The sequence below is a fragment of the Coenobita brevimanus genome, chromosome 93 (assembly GCF_032717465.1).
Source record: "Coenobita brevimanus isolate Jiangsu-jjx chromosome 93, ASM3271746v2, whole genome shotgun sequence".
Lineage (NCBI taxonomy): Eukaryota > Metazoa > Arthropoda > Malacostraca > Decapoda > Coenobitidae > Coenobita > Coenobita brevimanus.
In genome coordinates, this window is record NC_137046.1 from 9,117,659 (window position 1) to 9,141,676 (window position 24,018).

Sequence of the window (24,018 nt, forward strand, 5' to 3'; positions counted from 1 at the left end):
AGAAGAGAATTTTCCTAATTTGGGAACATATTTCCATCGAAGGAGGAGGAAGTAGTAGAGGTAGGGTGAGCCTGCCAGCAGCATCCGGGACACCAGCATTCCTGTACCCCACACTCCTCACCTCACCGTACCACTCACCTCACATAACTCCGTTCCACCGCGGGGTGAGGCACCAGCATGCGACTCCCTGGCTCTTCTCACACCCACTTTTCAAGAGCATGAAAGACGCCAACACATACAGGCAAATACTTTCTTGTGAGATTCCTTTCCGGCTGATTACAATAATACAATGAGAAAAAATTATCAGTGGGTAACAGTCCAGATGGCTTGGGCAGTGCAACAAGTACATTGGTGATTTCGACAGTGCAACAAGGAGTAATCTTGGCAACAAGTCCCCAGTGACTCCGACTTCGTAGGAAGTTATCTAGTAGAGTGGTGTGGTGATTTCGATACTGGTGTAGGGAGTGAACTTGCATAATGGTGCGGTGCGAGGGCGCGATGCGGGAGGGAGAGAAATACAGGTTGCGACCTCGCAGAATGGTGAAGCGGCTGCAGCAGCAGGCGACCAGGACCCCAGGGGGAGCTAAAGCCAAATCACGACCTGCGCCACTGTCAAAATACCGTAGAAAGACAGCCAATGCCAGGGAGCGACACCGGATGAAGGAGATCAACAAGGCCTTCGATACGCTGCGACAGGTGCTTCCCGAGGCTGTGGAGGTTGAGGCGGCAAGTACCCCGTCCATCATGACCAAGATCACAACATTGCGCCTGGCTGTGGACTATATCAGGGCTCTCAGTGAGGTTCTCAATGCTGACCCTCACCCTTCCTCACCATTCCTGCCTCATCCAACTTCACCCTTCCTGCCACAGCCTGCCTCACCCCGCCTTCCGTCCCTAGACTCCCCCACTGACCTGGACGACTTGCTATCCGACGACTCCTGTTTTTTGGACGACCCCCTGGATGTATTCTACGACCTTCCGCCATTACCTCTCCAAGACCCACTCCACCTGTTGCTGGAGGCTGAGGGAAAGGGCATGTTGCTTCTCACCTGAGCTCTCACAACCTATCGCATCTCCACAACACCTCCAGCACACACTAATGCACTGTACCGCGTCCCTCACATTCCACCTTACCTTACTATCCCATCACACCCTGTCTTACCTCCACCACACGCTATAACACCTTTACCGTACCTCCACCACACTCTACTATAGCTCCAGCTTACTCTCACTCCACCACAGCTCTACCACACCTTTAAGGACGACCAGCAGTGACACAATTGAAAAAGCTGAGTGTTATTACGTGCGACGCTTCTGTACCATATCTCGTCATCATTATCATCAACTAAACTCAAGGACATATCAAGTACATAATTTTATCTCACTGTACTCTGTCAGTACGGACTTGTATATCATCATCGTCATCGTTTACAACAAAAGTGCCTGTTCGTTCACCGTGCCAAATATTGTGTATAATTATCACCTTACCTAGCCTAGGGCTGAAGGAACGGAATAGTGATAAGGAGAATGAATCCTAGTGACGCGATTGAAAATCTTAAGGCCTCTATAGTCTGTAAACACTTCATCTGTTGAGCATGCTACATATTTACTACTGCTGAACACTTACTGACGTTCAGTGATAGTTAAAAACCAAGTTGCGTGTGGACTATGTGGTTTCTTGAATAAAATTAAGTGTTCAGTATGAAAAAATGAAAACAGCTCTGCATGTGCCACACATTTGCTAATGTTAAATTGCTAGGAAGACAGACAAACAGTTAAGAACTAGATTACACGTGGATTTGCTTAGACTGTAAGCCTTCAGTATTAAAGAAAATAATATTCCATCGTACCAAATATTGAGGCCACATGACTAAAACTAATGAAAATATAATAACTCTCTTACGTGTGAATTGTACCCTACGCCAGTAATACCGTCAACAAAAACAACCGTGCTTAAGCAGTTTGTAATATCTTTGCGAACATATGACTAACAGCAGGAAGTACGGTCGGGGAGAAGAGTTCGTTTAGTATTTCACCTCTTCAGTTTCTTACTTCTCTCTGCTGGCTAATACTCCCGAGGTGAGAAAAATTAATGTTCCTGAAGTGAGAGAAGCTTAGAATTTTTCTCTGCCTATAGGGGAATTTCATTGATCTGATGCATTGAAGGAGAAAGTGACTATGTGCCCTAAGTGTGAAGCAGATGCAGTGAAATAATAGACGAACTTCTAACCCCTATAATGCAATGGAAACAGGCAAGAGAAGACCTGCATGATCCTATTGAGGCTGCATGTTGTGAGTAGTAGGGTAAGGAGCTGGTATTTATCTGACGAGAGTGGGAAAAGATATTCACCTTTTCTTTATGATAACATGCTTTTATCTCTGCTATCTCCAAATGATTATATCCAGTTTAGGTCATACTTTGCAAGTAAGATGGGTTAAACATAGCCTTCAGTAACTTTTAAAATACAAAGTCTTTCCCAAGTCGAATATAAATCTTGTGGATGTGGCAAGACTGAAATAAAAGAAAAAAAAAAAAGCCATTCTTGGGTTGAATGGGTAAATTAGAGAGAGACTATTAAGAAACATACCTCTTTAATTTTGTCCGGGTATTATGAGGAAGAACAGCACTGAGGAAAGCTGAGCAAACGCCAGCTGATGTATTGATACGAGGCTTTGTGTTACTGGGGTGGTTATGACTGCTATCTGTGTTGTCAGAGTGAGAAAAATTGCAGTTAAGCAAGAGAAAAGCAAACGGAGGCTATCATGTTAATTCTTATGAGACTGTATACTACATGATAATTAATGATAAGCCATTCTATCTGTACTGTCTTAGAAAAGGTATGCACGACATGAGTCTTCTCTCCCATACACCAGTTCTCCAAAACAGATAAGAAAAAGTGCGGAATAAAGTGTAGAAAAACTGTCATGGAAACTGTGTATAGAAAAAAATTGTAAATATTCATTAGAAAAAAAGGAATGGTTGACTTTCCACGCAACTGAACCATTCATTTGTCGATAAGTTAATTTGGGCAATATTTTGATACCAGAAAAACTATGAAAAAAAAAAAAAAAAACTATATACAGATTTTTATTTCTTGAGAAAAATTTGTAACATTCATTGGAAAAAAATGAAAAATATTACAGTGCAGTTATCTAGGTTCTAAAGGTATTCAGATTTTTAGCAGTAGTTTAATAGTGATAAAAGATGCAGGAAAAACTACAGGTATTATGGGAATTTATACACAAAAGAAAGTGATCCTGAAAAATAACTTCGATAGAACTGCCCAAGTGATTATTTGGACACACAATCTCTTCAGCTCGAGGACGTCATTTGTACCGTATGTTGCTGCTATCGACTTTTTCTTTCTCAGTAGGGGAAAGCCGCCTGGTAGTGAAGAGGGGGTTAAGGAACGCAATATCTTCCCTATCAATTCTCAAAGTCCACAGTAAAGTTGAAAAATTAATCGCTAGTAGATGGGCTAGAAGAAAACCTCTACAAACGACGTCCTGGTTCTGAAGGGATTAAGTTAACTCGCTTGGATGGCAATATTTTGATGCTGCTAAGATAGGACGTAGGAAAATATGCCATGGAAAATGTGGATCTCCGGAAAACCGAACTTTAAAAATGCCCTTTCGATGAACAGTTATTTCATTTATTCGAAATTCGAGAATATTTTAATGCCACTAAGGATTCTGGAAAAAAAAGGTCACATTTTTTGGAAAAGAACTTGAAATATAAGGAAAACTGATTGAAATGTTCTTGCGAGTGTTTGGACTTGTAATATGGGCAATATTTTGATGCTAGTCTCTGTGCCATGTTGCCGTGTTTAAGGCTATGACGTGACCAGGTAATTGTTTGCCATATTGTTCTTCAGTTGCCATATGTATATTACTCTGTTCATTAGAATTAGCTGATGCAGTAAGTGATCTGTCACTTCTTATGTCTGTCCAACTTTCTGCGTATCACTTGCTAAAATTTATCTGTCTAATATAATCTGTAAAATTCACAAATCTATGTCCTAATGTATCTAATTCTCACTTTTACATGACTGCACCTCACAGTACTATTACTGTCATGAAAACACACACACACACACACACACACACACACACACACACACACTTACATTCACTCCTACATTCACACTTCCAGTCTCCTATCGCAATTACCAATACGTGTGCCAAATACATACAACATGCGGCCTCTCTTATCCTTCTGCCACTCTGAATGTATCTCACGCAACCCTGATGAATATTCACCCACCTCCCGCGGGAATCATAGTCTACACAACACCTTCTCCCCTCTCACCTCTGGTACTTCAACCCACCTCTAACCCCACCTCGTGTTTATTCTTTTCAACTTCTCTTCTTACAAATGGTACTTCACTACATAGCAGCCCTACTTCCTACTGTATTCCATTTGACTCTTTTCTCCTCTGGTACTTCATTCCATCCCAGCCAGGTTTCTTGTTTTGTTTTGTTCTACTCTCTTCCCCTGTTTCGTGCTTGGCCTTTCTCTGCGTCTCCTATCAATTTTAACAAACACTCTTTCCTTCCTTCCTCCCTCCCTCCCTCCCTCCCTCCCTCCCTCCCTCCCTCCCTCCCTCCCTCCTTCCTTCCTTCCTTCCTTCCTCCCTCCCTCCCTCCCTACTTCCTCCCTCCTTCCTTCCTTCCTTCCTCCCTCCCTCCCTCCCTCCCTCCCTCCCTCCCTCCCTCCCTCCTTCTCGTTCTTGGTCTGTATTTTTGTCAATTTAGGATGTTCTCCAGGCCCTCTTCAGTATCGATAATTTTGGGCATTATTTTTCATTATTCCTGTGTGTGTTTCCTTTATTTGTTTTTGACTGACATATTGGGGATAAATAACATAAGAAAATATAACCGTACCAGATACAAACAATAATGGTAAGGAGGTGTAGCAAGAAGTCCACAAAGCTGGTAATGAGACGGGTCCTGGTATCCCTGTTCTCTCCTGTACTTTTCAATAAATATTTCTTTATTCCTCTAAGCTCACTGTCATTCCAAGGTCATATTCTCGTAGCTTAAAGAGGCATCCAAGCAACTTTTCCTAAGCGATTTATTTTGCTTATTACACCTTACTCTACTCTTCTGTGTTACATAAATCCAGTGTCTCCATACTCTGCATAAATACCATACAAAGGGATGTTAACACCCATATCCAAATATAAATCGCTAAGGAAGAGATGTTAGGGAGCTTCCTTAACCGACGAGAATACAGACCCACGTCTAACCAGTTCGACCACTAATCCTCTCTTCCACTTAGGCACAGATCTTTGTTTTCTCACAGGTAATCCTCTTCCTCGTGTTTCCGTAGCTACCAAGTAATCCATCATTCCATCCCAACTCAATGTCACTTCTTTTTTGGGTCAGCCACGATTTCTCTCTCGCACTTTGCCACGAATCTTTCTTTCATCCCAGCTAATCCTCTCCTTCTTATTTTCTCAACTCTCTCTTTCCGCCTCGTTCCCGTTCTTTCTTCTTCTTCCAGTCTCTCCACATCTTAATGCTTCCCTCTACAATAAGAAGAATCAGAATAAACGTTTAGCATATATTCTTGGTCCCTCCTTCTCCTCGCGAACTCTCTACTACTATCACCTCTTCTCCTTCTGCCACACTTTACACAAATCCAGAGAATTATAAGTAACTGTGGTAACCTTTAGATTACGAGATAGTTACTTAAGTATAACAGTTACTTATTATGGTTACTCATATGACTACAGCCCACCCCATTGTCTTTCTCAGAGCAATTAATGTAGTGAGAATGGTGTTGGAGTTAGGAAGGTTAATTGCACACACTGCTTTAGTACATTTGGTAGTACAGTACTTGTACATTAGGATATTAGTGTACTGTAACTTCATCACATTTGATAGCACATTCAAATATATACATTTTATTTTGGTAGCATATTTTAGTTTTATATGACAATACACTTCAACCGCTTTAGCCCCAGGATGTACTTAATGTTAAATTTTGGCTAACGACAGATGATATTTGTCAAAGGAGAGAGATTCCACGGTGAAGGGATGAGAGACAATCCCCATTAACCCCTTTATCCCTAGTACGTACATTGTATTTTATTCTCGCAGACGCTAAACTGTTTTATTCATGTAAAGAGAGACTCCTCAGGGTGAAGACGTTCAACTTGATAACCGGGAGACGTTTTACATACACTGAATAAAATCGCCTGACGTTAGCCACGCTAGAATTAAAAGGAAAAGAAGTTCCCTGGCAGAAGTGGTTAGTCATTACATTTCATAGCACATCAGAGTACTTTCTTAACATAGTACATTTTACAGCACAGTAGGATAGAGCTGTACGTAAACAAAACTGGTATTGCCTCATATAACCTCAGTACATTTTGTAGCATGTTCGGCGTAGTGTAATTGTACTTTTGGTAGCACATTACAGTGGAATTTCAGGATGTAGTACTCCCTAACCGTAGTATTTTAGGTAGCACATTACCTCAGTACTCTTAGATCTCTATAGTACATGTTAGCAACGTAGGACAGGTAGCACATATGATCCTCCTTAGAATGTAAGGTGTAGTTGTAAGTTTGTTTGTGCTTGTGTTTATGTGTGTATTTGTGTTGTTTGTGTTCTGTAAATAACTTTTTTTATACCTTTTGAATACATTAAATAAAGTGGCTTTTCTATATGCAGCTTTTCTATTCCCCATGTGTGCTAAGTTCCTTGAAGGTAAGAAAGCCTGGGACTGAGCAATGGTTGGTTAGAGTGGTTATAGCAATGAATGAATGCTTTGATTCCACGCTGTTAGAAAGTGCATTTGTTTTGATCCTCACACTTCCCTCCCTTATCCACACACAATGAGAGCCGTATTGAATACAGGGACGGATAAGGTTCTTGCATAAATTCACTAACTTAATGGGGTTAGAAATGTATGGAGTCGAATCAAGACGTCTAACCTCTGTGAAGCTGTTTTTGCAAGACAGGTAATACGAACTTCCCACAGTAGACCGTAAGAAAGGAGACACCTCGAATATCGATATCTGTTGAAGGACTAAGATGTATGTTACTAAAGAAAAAGAAAATGTCATCTGGAGGACTGTGTCGAGCTGAAAGGAGGAATTGTTTTCGACGCAATAAAAGCAACTTTTTTTTTTTTTTTTTAAGCCAGTCAGCAATACCTAAAAAATCAGACCAGGTTTGCCAGAGCTTCATTCCGTAATTTTTGTTGTGACTCTTGTGATAGACGTTGTTATAGGTGGGTCGAAAAGTAGAGGATGGAGTCATCAGTGTATTGCTGGATAGGAACAAACATGTACAGTTGCGTTCAGGAGAAACGATACACATCTACTTGTGTAGTGTACTAATGGTATCCATTGGTGGTAAGATTTGGAACTAATTCCCTCACATATTGACGCATTGATGACCAGTGCACCAGACAGTAAATGAAATGGTTCCACATCTCACTAGTAGTAGACTCTACAGAGGACAATATGAGCAGGTGTGTATCATTTCTCCTGAACGTTACTGTACCTCACAAGGTTATTGGTGAATAGGGAAGAGTTAGTAAACGAAACTTAAGGCTGAATAGAGTTAGATATACAGTTCAGAAGATTAGCGATAAATACGAGGAAGAGTGTTAGTGACAGGTCAAAACCGAGATGACCATCAATATTATCATTTGGATGAACAGTGGTCGTCCACATTAGTATGTCTGCCAATTTGAGCGTATCATCTTTCAGCCTAACCACCCATGTATGTTGTTTTCCTATATAAATTCAAGTGCAGTTTCGTCAATCAGTCTAGTAATGTGCCTTATGTTTATCTTTCTGTCTACCTACTGCACCTGTATCAGTTTATATATCTATCGTCTGGTGATATACAGAATAATACACATATACAGTTTTGTCCAATGATCTGCTGTCCCCTTCAGTTACAGCAGTCTCTTCTGGGCTGAGTAAATAATTAGACTGACTGCGTAAAGAATATTTAGAGATGTTGATATCACCCAGTCTGAGGCGCAGAGAAGTGAAGGAAGACAAACGTTAAGTGCCGTGACGGGAAATTTAGAGTCAAGCCAATAGGAAGTACCCCCCTCCCCCCCCCTCTCTCTCTCTGTGCATGTCTCCCTTCACCTGTTTGTGTCTCGTTATAAACTCGATTTTCTGAGAAGGCAGTGATGTTCGAGAGAAACTCACTGTTATCAGAACAGTGAGGAGGACTGTAAGGGGATCACTGGACATGGACGTGAAGGATGGTGCCTGTCAGGAGCCCATCATAAATGGCCTGCATCCTACATGGTACAGAAATCTTCATAACACCTCTTCTTTAAGGATTTATTCTGCTTATTACACCTTAACACATTCTTGTAGTCCTGTGTTACTTGTATCCTATTAATATCAAGCAATTTCCATCAGTAACACACAAGAGGATATTGAGGTATACTTTACAGAATATATCGCGAACGAAGAGATGTTACGAAATCACCACCGCCGCTTAGTAACGATCCAGTGTTTGTGTAGGTGCCGTAATGAAGGTCTTGGCAAACACGGAGAGACAGTGCGCGTGCCCGGTCAGGGGTGAGGGAGATGGGAGGGCTGGGATGGGAAAGGGAGAGGGGGATGGATTGATGGGATGAAGAAGTGGTGAAGATGGCATGAGAACCAGAAGGGAAGGCGGGATGAGGTGGAGAGGGGGCAGGGAAGATGAGAAGAAGAGGGAAAAGGAGAGATGAGATAGAGTTTAGAAAGAGAAGGGGGAGGGGATGAAGAAGGCATACGAAGGGTGGTTGAAGATGAGGAGGAGAGGAAAGGGAGACATGGCGTAGAGAAGGGGAAGGAGAGATGAAAAAAGGGAAAAGGTGGCATTAGATAGGACTGAAAATGGATGGGGGGATGAGGAGGAGAGGGGGAAAGATGAGGCAGGGTCTAGAAAAGGGGCGGGGAGGAGGAGGATGAAGCAGGGTTGAGAATGGAAGAGAGATGCAGAAAAGACGGGAAAGGGGACAAGAGGTAAGGCTGATAATGTAAAGGGTGATAAAAGAGAAAGGGAGGGGAAGATAGGATAAGGCTGAAGAGCGATGTGTGAAGCAGGGATGGGGAGGGAAAATGTGTGAATGGGGAGTGCGAAAGGGCAGGGAGGGGGGAGACATTGGTGGGATTGAAGGTGGTTTGTTCAAAGAGGGGGAGATGGAAAGCGGATAGAAGGAGGGGAAAAGTTGGTAGAATCAAGGACAGATGTTTGAAGTTGGACAAGAGAGAGGGGACAGGCGAGGGAGAACAGGCGACGGGAGAAGGAAGAGAGGGGGGAGATGGGATGATTGAGAAGAAACTGAAGTAGGACTGAATATGGGTGAGACAGGGGTGGAGAGAGAGAGAGAGAGAATCCGTCAGCGTCAGGTTTAGTAAGTTGTGTGTGTGTGTGTGTGTGTGTGTGTGTGTGTATGTGTGTGTGTGTGTGTGTCAGCACGAAGCACAACAGTGTTAAAAGTTACAAAGCCAGTTATAGGAGTGTGTGGCGTGGAAGCATGTATCTTGTATGAACTGTTGCACTGCGAACTAAGTGTGATGTATGGCAGAACAAGGTATGAATCTGACAGTACGAGACTTGGCACTGTGTTGTGTGGCAGAGTAAGGTGTACCTCTGTGTGGTGATGTCTTTGCATGGTACACTTACATGTGGTTCTGTAATGTGCGGTGTGGCAGCGTATGCACAATGGCAGTGTGTGTGTAGTAAAGCAGTGTGAATTGTGGTAGTGTGTAGTGCGGCAGTGTGTGGTGTGGTGAGGTAGTGTGTGGTGTGACTGTGTGTGTTCTGGTAGTCTGTGGTGGGACAGTGTTTGGTGTGTCAGTGTGTGGCATGCTACTGTATGGTTTGGCAGTGTACAGTCTGGCAGCGTGTGTGACCGTGCATAGTGCGGCAGTGTGTGATGTGGTCGTGTATGGTGTGGTCGTGTGTCATGTGGCAGTGTGTGGTGGGGCAATGTGTAGCGTGGTAAAGTGTAGTGTGGTAGTGTGGTGAGTAGCATTATGCGGTAAGTACGAGATAGTGTGTAATATGGCAATGGAAGGCATAGCAGTGTGATGTGTGTGTGTGTGTGTGTGTGTGTGTGTGTGTGTGTGTGTGTGTGTGTGTGTGTATTTACGGCGTGATTGAGATGTCGGGTATATACATTGTGACAAAATGAAGTGTTGCAGCTTGAGATACAGTTCAGTACAATGATGTGTGGCGGTGTGAGGTGTGGAGGTGTGGGTTGTGTGTAAAGTGTCTAAAAAGTGCAAGTGTGAGGTGTGTGAGGTGTGGCTATGTATGGTGTTGCCGGTGAAGTGTGTGTGGTGTGGCACTGTAAGGTGTAGCAGTGTAAATTATGGCACTGAGAAAGTTAACAGTGAGAATTGTAAATGAAGGACGTTTAGTCTGTTTGTGCAGCCTCAGGATGGTTTTATATAACTCAAGAAAGACCGCTTGTATTGCACAGGATAACCCTTTCAGTTCAAAGATTTGGCCATCACAAGGTCATTTTCCTCAGCTTAAGAGCAGCTGTATTGTACGGAAGGGTATATTTAACTCTTGCAGTCAGAATGTGTATCTTAAGCATTATAAAATAATCTTAGTAAGAATATATGTCACATGAATCAAGTGAGTGTCCTTGGTGAGCTAAAGAAAGTAAACAGATAGTAGTAAGACTTCGGATATAAGGGTTAATATAGTGTGGTACCAGTGGCGGACAGGGCAATATGATATGTGCCTGAGTGATTATGAAGCAGTGTCAGGTGTAGCAGTATGAGATGCAGCAATGTGTGGTGTAGCAGTATGAGGTGTGCCAGTGTGATGATGCAGCAGTGTGAAGCGCACCCATGTGATAATGCAGCAGTGTGAGGTGCACCTGTGTGATAATGCAGCAGTGTGTGGTGTAGCAGTGTGAAGTGTACCGTGTGATAATACAGCAGTGTGTGGTGCAGTAGTGTGAGATGCTGCAGTGTGAGTTGTACCAGTGTGATAATGTAGAAGCGTGTGGTGAGGCAGGATTTGGTGTGGCTGTCTTCCCTTGCTCACAGACTTTACTGTGGTTCTGTATTTGGCCAGGGAGATATAAATTTCCTGTCACTCCATTCCTGGATTGGCATTGGGTAGCCTTATCCAGTTGGGGAAGAAGAGAGTTGGATTAATTATTAGTCTCTCTCCCTCTCTCTCTCTTTCTCTCTCTCTCTCTTTCTCTGGATAATATATATACCGGTGTATATATATATATATATATATATATATATATATATATATAAACAAAGTGTTTTCGCTCATATTCATGGATCTTAATTTATTATCCTCCCACTCCATCCCACTTCTATTTCCTCACTAATATTTATAAACGTAATCTTACCGTGTCAGGAACTGCTGTACTGAGGAACTGTTAACTACCTCTGCTAATAGCAGATCCCAGGAATTTCAAATCTTGTATGTGAAAAAATTTATTACTGCATCATGGGGAAATGCTTGAAGTTAAGCATCCACCTGTGGTTCCTCATTGTTTTGATATTTAAGCTGAGTACCTGCTGATAGACGATACCTTGAAGTCTATGAAGGATCAGAAAGCTTCAGTCAGATGTGCACACAAGTGCCTAACCTCTGACGAAAAGAGTCCCATTACTTCTAGCCTTCTCTGGTATGCCATCTGCCTGGTGGATGGGATCATCTTTGCAACCTGTTCCTGCATTTTCTTAAGTCTTGTGTTCTCCAGGATCACCAGGTAGAGCTGCACAGCATATTACGCATGTGGCCAAGCAAGGTAATTATATAGAAAGGACTTTCTGCTTATTTCAGTACCTAAAATGGTTTTTATATAACCAAGAGGCCTCTTTCCATCTACATCAATGCACCGGTTCCAAGACCATGGTATCACTGCTGATTAGTATACCAATGCCAGTTAGGACACCCTAAGCCTTTTTCTAAGTCGGTACTGCTGATTGCACTTCATAACAATTAGTTGGTCTTTGGATTTGCGTGACTCAGTGTACATGACACTGCATTTGCCCGCGTTGAAAAGCATTTCCGACCATTCTGATCAGAATGCTATCTTTTCGGGTAACGAAGCAACTCTTACTTGCTTCGAATCACCAGTAATTTTTGTAATTCAGCTGATAATGCCAACATCTATATCACCGAAATAAATGATAATTAATAATGGGCCAAGAAGTGAGCCCTGGGATAACTGATTTGTAAATGATGCCCTGACAGAGGTATCCCCACTGATTATTACTCTCCGGCGCTAATCATTCAGTCAGTTCTCCATCTATCCATTCAGTTCATCCTGAATTCCCAGTGTATGAGGTTATGAGGTTTTTCCACTACCCTTCGATGAGGTGCTTAATCAAACGCCTTCTGCAGTGGAAAAAAAAAAAAAAATGAAACGCCATGAATTCGGGCCCCGAGTTGTCGACGCAAAACATTGCTCTGTATGCCTTCTCCAAGCCTTGTGCACAGACTCGCCATACATCCTCCATATCCTTGTTGACCTAATCAGTTCATCGTCCCTTTGTACTGTAACAATGGCAAAAGTTTGGTCGAAATCCGTCAAGGGGTTCAGGATCGCGCTCGCAAGGATAAACTAAGTCGCTCCTATATGACCTTGATCTCCTACCCCTTGACCTTGCTGACCTAATCAGTTCATCGGGACTTTCATACTGTATCAATGAAGAAAGTTCGCTTGAAATCCATTGTAGAGGTCAGTAGATATCACTCCCACAAGGAAAAACTAAGTCGACCCCATACGACCCTGGCCTTTGATCCCTTGATCAAGCTGACCTAATTAGTTCATCATCTCATACTGCATCACCGACAAAATTTTGGTGGAAATCCGTGAATGGGTTCAGGAGATATTGTGCCCACAAGAGTTACAGACGCACACGATAAAGTAAGTCGACCCCATATGCCTCTGACCTTTGACCCCTTGACCTAGCTGACCTAAACAGTTCATCATCTCCCCATACTGCATCACTAACAAAAGTTTTGTGGAAATTCGTCGATTGCTTCGGAAGCACTCATTCATGCACACACGGACAGACCATTCACTTAATGCCTCCTCCAGGCTCCACCATAGGTGGGCGGAGGCATAATACTGCCAGCTGTCTTGCACTGGTCCTATGAGAGAGAGAGAGAGAGAGAGAGAGAGAGAGAGAGAGAGAGAGAGAGAGAATCAAACTGAAAGTATTTGCACCATTTTACCAAGGTCCAAAGAGTAACAAGTCTGCATTTCACCATGGTAACTAACCAGCTCAGCGTAAGGAGGCTCGTGATGCAGCATAACAGATGGCGGGGGGGATTACAGTGCATCTTGCCAACTAGCCATGCTCCAGTCACGTCCGTATGAATTACATCAGCCACCCTTTCATCCACACTGTAACCATACTAGCATCAAAGCTGGCTGAATATGCTTTCCATTGGTGTCTCAGGTATCAAAATCTGCCATTTACTCATGCTGATCATCCGTTTATTATTTTTACAAATGGTTGGGCATCCAATGACAAAATTTGTAAATAAGACTGTTTCCCTTCACTACCTTTTCTCTTCCTGTCATCCAGTCATGTCACAGCTTTCTGCCCACATAGAGATGAATTTGAAATACAAAACCTCATTATTTGCGCCTTGGTTTATATCATAAGACAAGATGCTGCATAGGCATATTACATTGGATACCTGCAGAAGATAGGCTTATAAATAGATACATACAGAAACAGGTGGACGGTAAAGGTGATATATATTCGAACACACAACTAGACAGATTTATAAATCGACGAAAATTATTTTAAATAAATTTGTTTAAATAAATTTATTTAAATAATTTATACAGGAAAACAAAAGACATGGATAGATAGATTGATAGCTAAAAGGATTATATATACAGACACACTCACTGACATACTATTATAGACGACTCTGTTCTTCGCCTAAACTATCTTCATTAGTGTTCCTCTGCTTTCTATCCATTCACCAATATTCTGAGTTACATGTCTAGCCCTATCCACACATAAATCGCTCCATCAACTCTCTTCCTCTTACTCATAGATAACCTGAATACTTTAGCCCTTTGCACTGATGAATCCTTCCCTACCTTTTCCAACCACTTTTAAGGAATTTAATAAAAAATAACGACAAAATTTATGACACCAGGGCCTTTGCATACCAGACCCGTGATTATTTCGAGATAGAAAAAATCTTGTTGCTTTTAATGCCCCCCAAATTCAATTCCTCCATCTCTCCGTTCGGCTGATTCATCATCATCATTATACCCTAGCCTTGAACAATACGAAGAACAGTCCTTCTCCAAGTAGCAGTATCCTTAGTGTCTGTTTTTCTTATGATCCATCTTGGAAAATTCTTATATCTTCTCATGAGGACAAAAATCATAGAGGTTAGGCGTTTTAAACTGATTCCATGCATTCTTGAAATACGGATTTCTTGCGTCTGTGTGGGGGGGGGAGCTCACCAAATTCAGCATTTTTTATCACGAAGGGAAAGGCTTTTCGTCTCATCAGTTCTTTTCTTCTGACCGAATTCCATGCAGCTTGTCTTTGCTTCAGTGTTGTCTCTCTCCCTCCCACCCCCCTTCCTTTCCTCACTTGCCTCTCTCTCTCTCTCTCTCTCTCTCTCTCTCTCTCTCTCTCTCTCTCTCCTACATCTAATCATGAGACAGTCATCATCAGAGAACTTGTCTTTATTAGTGAACAGACAATATTAACCAATCAGTGGTGACAAGATGAAAGAGGCTTACAGTTAGATTATTTGTTACATGAAGGAAAAGTTATTAATCCATCCGTAACTCAGGTAGGTGCTACGTATCATCTGAGTAGATATAGATCGTTTTGTTCGCTAGTGATGGACCCTGGGCTCCCGATCGATAATGCAGTTCAGTCGTCAGCGTGTGATTACCTATCTTCTGTCTATTTATCTATCTGACTTTGTACTGAGGTTTGGTTACAGAGGGTGAGGGAAAGAGGGCAGAAGGGGGTTGTGGTCTCCTCCCCCTTCTCCCCTCCCTCTCTCCTCATCCTTGGTAACCAAGCCTCAGTGTAAGGTACTGTATATAAGTTCGGGATTTTGACAGTGGTGGCTAGTATCTGAAGAAGTCTTTTAGTGGGCAAAATAAAGGCTCTTACCTCTAAATGGTTTATCCAATTCGTCAGGGATAATAGCCCTAATAATATAAACTTTGTTTAGTTTCTTTTAAAATGGCAAGTAATCGAGCTTTCAGCTTTGGGTTGTTTAGTTCTTATGCTAAATTATAATTTCACATGAACAGACTGACAAAGATAAAACCTCAGTACATAATTAGACAAAGAAGAATAGACAGATGAAGGGGCTGTCTTAACTGCCCTGAACTAAGCACAGATGGACAATACAAACACGGTATATATACAAAAGCCAGTTTATTTCACGTTTTAAAAAGTGTAAAAAAATACTTATTTACAGAACACAAACAACACAAACACAAGCAAACTTATACTACACTTTACACGCTAGGGAGCATTGTATGTCCTATCTATCCTACGTTGCTAATGAGGTGTACTAAAAAGATTGGGAAATACTAATGTAACGTGACACTTTATATACTGAGGTTAGCTAGCCGTGTATCCTGAACTGCTGCTTCAGTGTGCTACCAAAAGTACAGTTATACTAATCCGAATATAGAAAAAAAATGCACTGATGTTATTATATCCTACTGTACTATCAGCAATAATGAGCGACCTAAGCAGCATTTCCGTACAGTGATCTACCTTGCTATTCTGCATATTGAAGATAAAAAAAAAAAAAAAAAAAAAAAAAGCTCCAATTTGCTACCTTAAAACCTTCAGCCAGGGAATGTTTATTTTTTCTTCTTATTTATTTATTTATTTATTTTTTTTTACTTTGGCGTGGCTAACGACAGACGATTAAATTCATTCTGAGTTTAGTGTTTAGTCCCTTCACCTCGACAGGTTTCTCGTCAGATGCATATAATCTTCTAGGGTTGGCCAGAGTTAAACATAAAATAGGTGTTCGGCATTAAGTCGTCAGTGGAGAGTGTTGCCCATCTCATTATCGTCAATGGTCTCTCTCTAGCCAAATGAAATCGTTTGACGCTAGCCAGAACATAATACCCAGTTCCCCCTTGGGCTGAAGGGATTAAAGTACCATGATATACAGCTAAAATGTACTCCCAAAAATATTTATCATAATAATAATAATAATAATGAATAATAATAATAATAATAATAATAATAATAATAATGATAATGTAGTGCTACCTGACGTAATGAAGACGGAAAAGTAACCTAATATCTTAATATATCACCGTAATACAAAATATTCTAAGGAAGTTCGCAAATACCATTTACATCCACTAGACTACTCATTACTAATATTGCTCTGAGAAAGACGATGGGGTGGGCTGTATTAATTAAACTAACCATTACTTATTAACTTATGTAACAAGTGTTGTGAAATGTGGCTAGACGAAAAGGCGAGGAAAACCAAGAGTATAGCTTAGGTGTTTATCCTGACTTCAGATGTGGCAGGGCAGGATTTAAGCTGTGCGAGGTTGATGGAGACAGAGAGGAAAACCATTGACGAAATGGACAGAGAGACGAGAAAATAGAAGTGAGAGGATTGGACACGATGAATGAAAGATCTATGGTTAGGTGGAAGAGGGAAGAAGAGAGGTAGGCCCAGAAAGAGGAGTGAGAGTGGACTGGCATGAAATGAAGGATTACTTTGTGAAATGTACACGAGAACATAAATGTGGGAGTCCTCCAAGCACATCTTCCATACCAGTAAATGTTCCTGCTTTGTGGTTTATATTTTCTTACCAGTTATTTATGAAAGCTCTCCCTGTATCAGAATGGCTATAAGCTAAAGATAAATGAATAATAAAGCGTATTAAACAAAATAGTCGCTAAGTAAGAGATCCAGGAAAATAAATGTCGAGAATACCCGGTACTGCCCCAAGAACGAGATGGAAAGTACAGGGTGGGCATGGAATGCAGGAGTGGTTGACAAAATAAGTTGGAAAAGCAGAAAACGTAGCACGACATGGACACAGAGTTAAATAGATCAAAGGTAAGAAATTTGGTTGGTATGCAGTTAAGTATCAGAGGTGAGGGTAGGAACTGAATAAAATAGAATAGATGGGTTGTGACGGAGTGAAGCATCAGAAGCTAAATACTCGTATAGTGAAATAAGAGATTGAACAAGGGAAGAATGGAGCACCAGACGTGAAAACAGAGGCTAAATATATTAAAATAAGAGGTTTGGTTGAGATGGAATGAAGTACCAGAGGTGAGAGGAGAGAAGGTGTTGCGCAGGTTATGATTCCCGCGGGAGGTGGGTGAATATTCATCAGGGTTGCGTGAGATACATTCAGAGAGGCAGAAGGGTAAGAGAGGCCACATATTGTATGTATTTGGTACAGGTGTTAGGAATGGCCGTAGGAGGATGGAAATGTGAATGTGTGTGTATGTGTGTAAAGCGTCAGTGTTAGATATGTTAGTATCTTGTAATGACCAAAGACTTTACTAAACTAACAGATGATAGATCAACTGTAATATTAAACAGGTAGAAAGAAAGAGGAATAGATTAAAAACAAAACATCAAAACTGTAACTGCTAAATCTAACCAATGTTCTAGTGTAAAATAATACATATGGCAACTGGAGATAATTATGGCAATCAATAACCTGGTCACATCATAGCCTTAAACACGGCAACATGGCACAGAGACTAGCATCAAATATTGCCCAAATTCCGAGTGTCCAAATATTCGAACTGGCATTTTCCTGTTCCAACTACTGTATTCTTAAAAAGAAAAAAAAAAAATCTGTGGCAGTTTTCTACACCTTTTCTTCCTAACTTTGAAAAACTGCCCACATTGCAGATTTATTTACATCTATTCATTCGAAAGACTTTTTTTTTTTTTTTTTAGGTCTGTTCTCTAGCGATTCATCATCCTTTTTAACTTTTCACTCCATTTTTTGTATATCTTATCTCTAACAGATTTTTTTTTTTTTTTTTTCAAATGTTGAAACTATGAGTCGGCTAACCCACTCATCCACAGAACGTCAATTATATTATCATATATGTGGGCACAACGAAAAGGGCAAGTGCTTTCAGTCGGTGATAAGAAGATACCTCACAAATACTGAAGTAAAGTTCTTAAATGTTCGTAGAAATTGTCATTATCCGATTCTCGTTATCAGCAGTTGGGTGGGAATTATACACTCGGTATTTGGCACCGTGTACGCACAGACATCGTTCAAGTGAATAATGAAACCGATGATTATATTGAGTTAATCATAGCACTCCACACGCAGTAAGGTGTCTTAATTGATGTATATCCATGAACATAATAACAATATTAATCACCATCCTCATCCTCATCATCATCATCAACAACAACTGCAACCTTTTTCTCACAGTTATAAAGGTATGGGAATTATCATCGCCATCAGCATATTCTTTTATGCCGGAGAGATGAAGCATAGTATGATAAGCCTAATTATGTACTTGTTATTTCTTGCAATTTAGTTCTGTTGGTGATAATGCCAAGAGAAGATGCACAAACTCCACAGATAATAACACTGCCAAGTATGCTTATGTCACTGTGAGTCGTCGTCATACATGCAGTGGAGCCATGGTGGTGAGTGGTGATGCTATAGTGATGTGTGCAGTCCTGGTAAAGGGAAGGTGGGAGTGTGGCAGAGCTATAGCGGAGTTGTGAAGGTTGGTAGAGAGTGGTAGGGTGTAAGAGAATGTGGTGGAAGTGCGGTAGGGTGCACTGAAGGTGTGGTGGAGGTACTGAGGTGTGGTGGGGTGTGGAAGTTCAGGTGAGGAGCAACATGCCTTTTCCTTCCCCCTCCAGCAACAAGTGGAGTGGGTCTTGGAGAGGTAGGGGAGGAAGGTCGTAGAATACATCCAAGGGGTCGTCCAAAAAACAGGAGTCATCAGAGAGCAGGTCGTCCAGGTCAGTGGGTGAGTCTAGGGACGGGAGGCAGGGAGAGGCAGGCTGAGGCAGGAAGGGTGAAGCTGGGTGAGGTATGAATGGTGAGGCAGGGTGAGGGTCAGCATTGAGAACCTCACTGAGAGCCCTGATATAGTCCACAGCCAGGCGCAATGTTGTGATCTTGGTCATGATGGACGGCGTGCTTGCCGCCTCAACCTCCACAGTCTCGGGAAGCACCTGTCGCAGCGTATCGAAGGCCTTGTTTATCTCCTTCATGCGGTGTCGCTCCCTAGCATTGGCTGTCTTTCGTCGGTATTTTGACAGTGGCGCTGGTCGCGGCTTGGCCTTGGCTTGTCCTGGTGTCCTGGTCACCTCCTTCTGCAGCCGCTTCACCATCCTGCGAGGTCGCAACCCATATTTCTCTCCCTCCTGCCCTGCCCCTTCGTCTGTGTCTTCGCACCGCACCATCACGCAAGTTCACTCCCTACCCCAGTATCGACCCCACTATATCACTTCCTGAGGTCGAGTCACTTGGGTTATTTCATAGATCACCACTTACTGTACTATCGAAGTCACCAGCGTTAATATACAATTTCTTACTGCACTGTCATCTACGGTAATTCGTAGATCATTGCTTACTGTTCTGTTGTAGTCACAAAGAAGGGACTATCACAAGAGAATATTTAAGCATGCTCGTGTCACTCATAATGGAAAGGGAGTATAGAAAGGGCCAAGGATTCGCATGCCGGTGCCCTACCCCGCAGATGCAGGTGAGGAGAGTGTGGGGTGAAGGAATGTTGGTGTCCCGGATGCTGCTGGCAGGCTCACCTCGCTTCTCCTGCTTCCTCCTCCTTGGATGTAAATATGCTGCCAAATAAGGAAAATTCTTTCCTATTGCAAACTCCAGTGGCAGTTCCTCTGAAAAACCTCTCTCCCTCGTTCTGTCTGAACCCCACACAGGTATTAGAACAACAGGTATGAGGTTTGACTAGACGGTTTTTGCGGAATAGGAGCTGCACTGTGGCTAGAGAGCTCCAGCCCAAGAGACAGAGCGGCGTACACCCACTTCCTCCAGCCGCCTAGGTAAGACTGGACTGGTCCAGTGGGCGGTGTAGGCGCCTGAGCCTGGCCGGGAGGTGTGACATGCCCACGCCCGCGCCCGCACGCACACACACACACACACACACACACACACACACACACACACACACACACACACACACACACACACATTCATTCATTCATTCATTCATTCTCTCTCTCTCTCTCTCTCTCTCTCTCTCTCTCTCTCTCTCCAACACTGAATAAAGTCGTCTGGTAGTTCCAACAGTTAACATACAAGACACCATCGTAAAAAACTGTGGTGAAAGTAATGATGATGATGATGATGATACAAAAGAAACCAAACGGCTACAAACCTGTTGGGCTCATCGGAGCTCTGTTACAGGGAAGGGTAGTCGAAAGTATGATAAGCTAAAGACAGCGATAAAACAGCAGGAAGACTTAGAGGAAGGAACTGAAATGGTAGTAGTGGTGGTGGAAACTTTCTTAATGGAATGAGACTAGTTTCTCTTCATCATTTAGTCCTTCTTCCTTACGAGAGCCGTCCCATTCAATAAAATCGCTTGTCAGTAGTAATTTACCCCTTCTATCCACTGGCGCACTTGTATATTTCATTCTTGCTTGCTCCACACGATTTTTTTTTTTTTTTTTTTTTTACTAAGCTTAGGGCACACTTTTGGATCTAGAGGGGTTGACTGCAGCTTTCAGGAATAAGATGAGAAATGCTTGATCTAGCTTGAAGGAGATTAATCATACACGCCTTTATTGGGGACTTCATAAAGCTGAATAAAACCATGCATGAGAGAGAGAGAGAGAGGGGGGGAGAGAGAGAGAGGGAGAGAGAGAGAGAGAGAAAGGGCTGTCATCTAAATCCCATCGCTGGCTTCATATCACCTATTTCTTACCTATTTATTTTACATACTACACCATCACGTTCTCTTTTACGTTATATATATCACTTGAATATCGACATAATTTGCATCAGTCATATGAAAGAGCATATTGAGGCGTAATGCGCAGAATAATTTACCATGCAAGAGGAGTAACGAAGCCTGCAATGCCACGTTCAATGCGACTCTGAGGTGGGATACACAAAAGCAGTTACGATCAGTTCCCAGTCGTAACTCAGGTTCTGATTTGCACGAGGGACAAGGAGGCTGTCGAATCTTCCTCTGTCTCCTATTCTAACTCAGCTACGAGACGAAATGCAGGTTATAAATACTTTCTGCAGGAAGATCAGAGAAATGTGTAGAAAATCTTTCCATGTCGAGCTCTTCCTGTAAAAACATTAAGTTACTACAGAAATCGATCGTAAAGGTGTTTGAGAATCCCACCCCAGAGGTCCTGTTGCCTTATCTTTAGCAGGACAAGTGATATATTAAGTGTCACTCCTTAAGGGGGCTTCCGGCCAGCCCATATCCAGGAGTGGAGGACGACCGAGGTGACTATACTCTTTTCACTCTAACCTGGACTAAAACTGCTATCTCTTCATCACGAATCCTGAGCTGTGACACTAAAATATGAAACGAGTCACAAGGAAGTGCTATGAAATGAATGTATAGCCGTAGTATTTTCTTTTCTTGCAACTGAGCAACGTGAAATGAGCTGCAACAGAACGAAAATCTGTGTTGATATTAAGATACATGAACTACTGCATTATGAGATAGCTGTGATTCTCTGCACATTTTTCCTAACTCCCTCATCTAATATATTCTCATAAAATTAGTGCTTTATGTCTGATTATATGTTTCTCTGCTCTTTTAACTATGTTCCTTCTTCTCTGCTCTTTTCCTGTCTCCTTCTTTACTTTGTTGTCGCAGTATCTGCCTTACATTTAAGATTAAACTATTTTCTTTACTTTTAATACTTCCTTCCTCTACTGCATCCCCAAAGTAGTCATTCCCTGTGTCTTCTTATAGGTATATATGTCTTTACACCTTTCTTCGTGCCACCTCTTTGATCCTTCTCGCTTTTCTTTGTCTATGTCTGTGTCTCTTTAATCACTTTTACTTTAGCTATCATCGTTTAATTACTTGTACACAGTCGTTTGGAGGAATAATTGTACTATCAGTGGTATTAGACAAGGAGTTATAAGGGCGATTGTAAAATAGCAACAGTGTCGCATCTCCTAAAATCACATCACACACTGCCACACCACATACTGCTACACCGCCCAGTCACGCTACACACTGTCACAGCATCGACTGCCACACTTCCCACTGCCATATCTTGCATTGCCACACCTCAAACTGCCACATCTTACACTGCCACACGACACACTCCCACACCTTACATTCCCACAACATACACTGTCACACCGTACACCACACACACCACACACACTGCCACACTACTCATTGCAACATCACACACTACCACAACACGCACTGTCACACCACGCATTTCCCAACTATACACTACAACACCACTCACTGCAGCACCACACACTGCCACACCACACACTGCCACACCACACAATGCCGCATCACACATCGCATCACCAGTCATTCACACCCCACACTGCCACACCATATACAGCCACACTATACACTGCCAAACTTTATCTTGTCTCACTGCACACTGGCACGCCACACACTGTCACAACTTACACCGTCAAACCTCACACTACCACACCAAACACTGCCATAGCACTCTGTCATACCTCACACACCGCACACTTCACACTGTCATACCAAACATTGCCACATCACTATATGACACACCTCTCACTACCACATAAAACAGTTCCAGACCTCTCACTGCCACACCATATATGACACACCTCTCACTACCACATAAAACAGTTCCAGACCTCTCACTGCCACACCACACAGGCACACCGCACACTACCGCAGCACACACTGCCACATCACACACTCCCACGCCACACACTTCCTCACCACACACACTCACACACCACTCATTGCCACACCACACCATGCCACACCACACACTGCCACACCTCACACTACCACACTTCACACTACCACACCTCACAGTGCTACACCGCACACTGCCACACCACACACTGCAACACCTCACACTGCAACACCTCACACTGCCACACGACACACTGCCACACCTCACACTGCCACACGACACACTGCCACACCTCTGCCACACCACACACTACCACACCAAACACTGCCACACCTCACACTGCCACATCTCACACTGCAACACCACACCCTGCCATGCCATACAGAGCCACAGCACACACTGCCACACCTCACACTGCCATACTTCATGCAGCCATACTTCACACTACCGCACCACACACTGCCACACCTCACTGCCACACCACACACTTCCTCACCACACACACTCCCACACCACTCATTGCCACACCACACTCTGCCACACCACAAACTGCCACACCTCACTACCACACCTCACACTGCTACACCACACACTGCCACACCACACACTGCCACACCTCACACTGCCACACCTCACATTGCAACATCTCACACTGCCACACCTCACACTGCCACACCACACACTGCCACACCACACACTACCACACCAAACACTGCCACACCTCACACTGCCACATTTCACACTGAAACATCACACCCTGCCATGCCATACAGTGCCACAGCACACACTGCCACACCTCACACTGCCATACTTCACGCAGCCATACTTCACACTGTCACACCACACACTGCCACACCACACCCTGCCACACCACACACTGCCACACCACACCCTGCCACACCACACACTGCCACACCACACCCTGCCACACCACACCCTGCCACACCACACCCTGCCACACCACACACTGCCACACCACACACTGCCACACCACACACTGCCACACCTCACACTGCCATACCACACCCTGCCACACCACACACTGCCACACCTCACATTGCCACACCACACACTGCCACACCTCACACTACCACACCTCACACTGCCACACCACACACTGCCACACCTCATACTGACACATCTCACACTGCTGCACCACACCTTGCACATCACAGACTGCCACACCA

At 42.9% G+C, this 24,018-nt stretch overlaps 2 protein-coding genes across 2 annotated transcripts; one reads left to right on the plus strand and one right to left on the minus strand.

The window, feature by feature from the left end:
- The first annotated feature begins 477 nt into the window (after window positions 1–477).
- LOC145412354 (uncharacterized) lies at window positions 478–1,053 on the plus strand. Its single transcript, XM_080282243.1, has one exon. The coding sequence runs from the start codon at window positions 478–480 to the stop codon at window positions 1,051–1,053; it is 576 nt and encodes a 191-aa protein (XP_080138369.1).
- A 17,776-nt stretch (window positions 1,054–18,829) lies between these two features.
- On the minus strand, window positions 18,830–19,417 carry LOC145412355 (helix-loop-helix protein delilah-like). The gene has a single exon (XM_080282244.1). The coding sequence runs from the start codon at window positions 19,415–19,417 to the stop codon at window positions 18,830–18,832; it is 588 nt and encodes a 195-aa protein (XP_080138370.1).
- Between the last annotated feature and the right edge of the window lie 4,601 nt (window positions 19,418–24,018).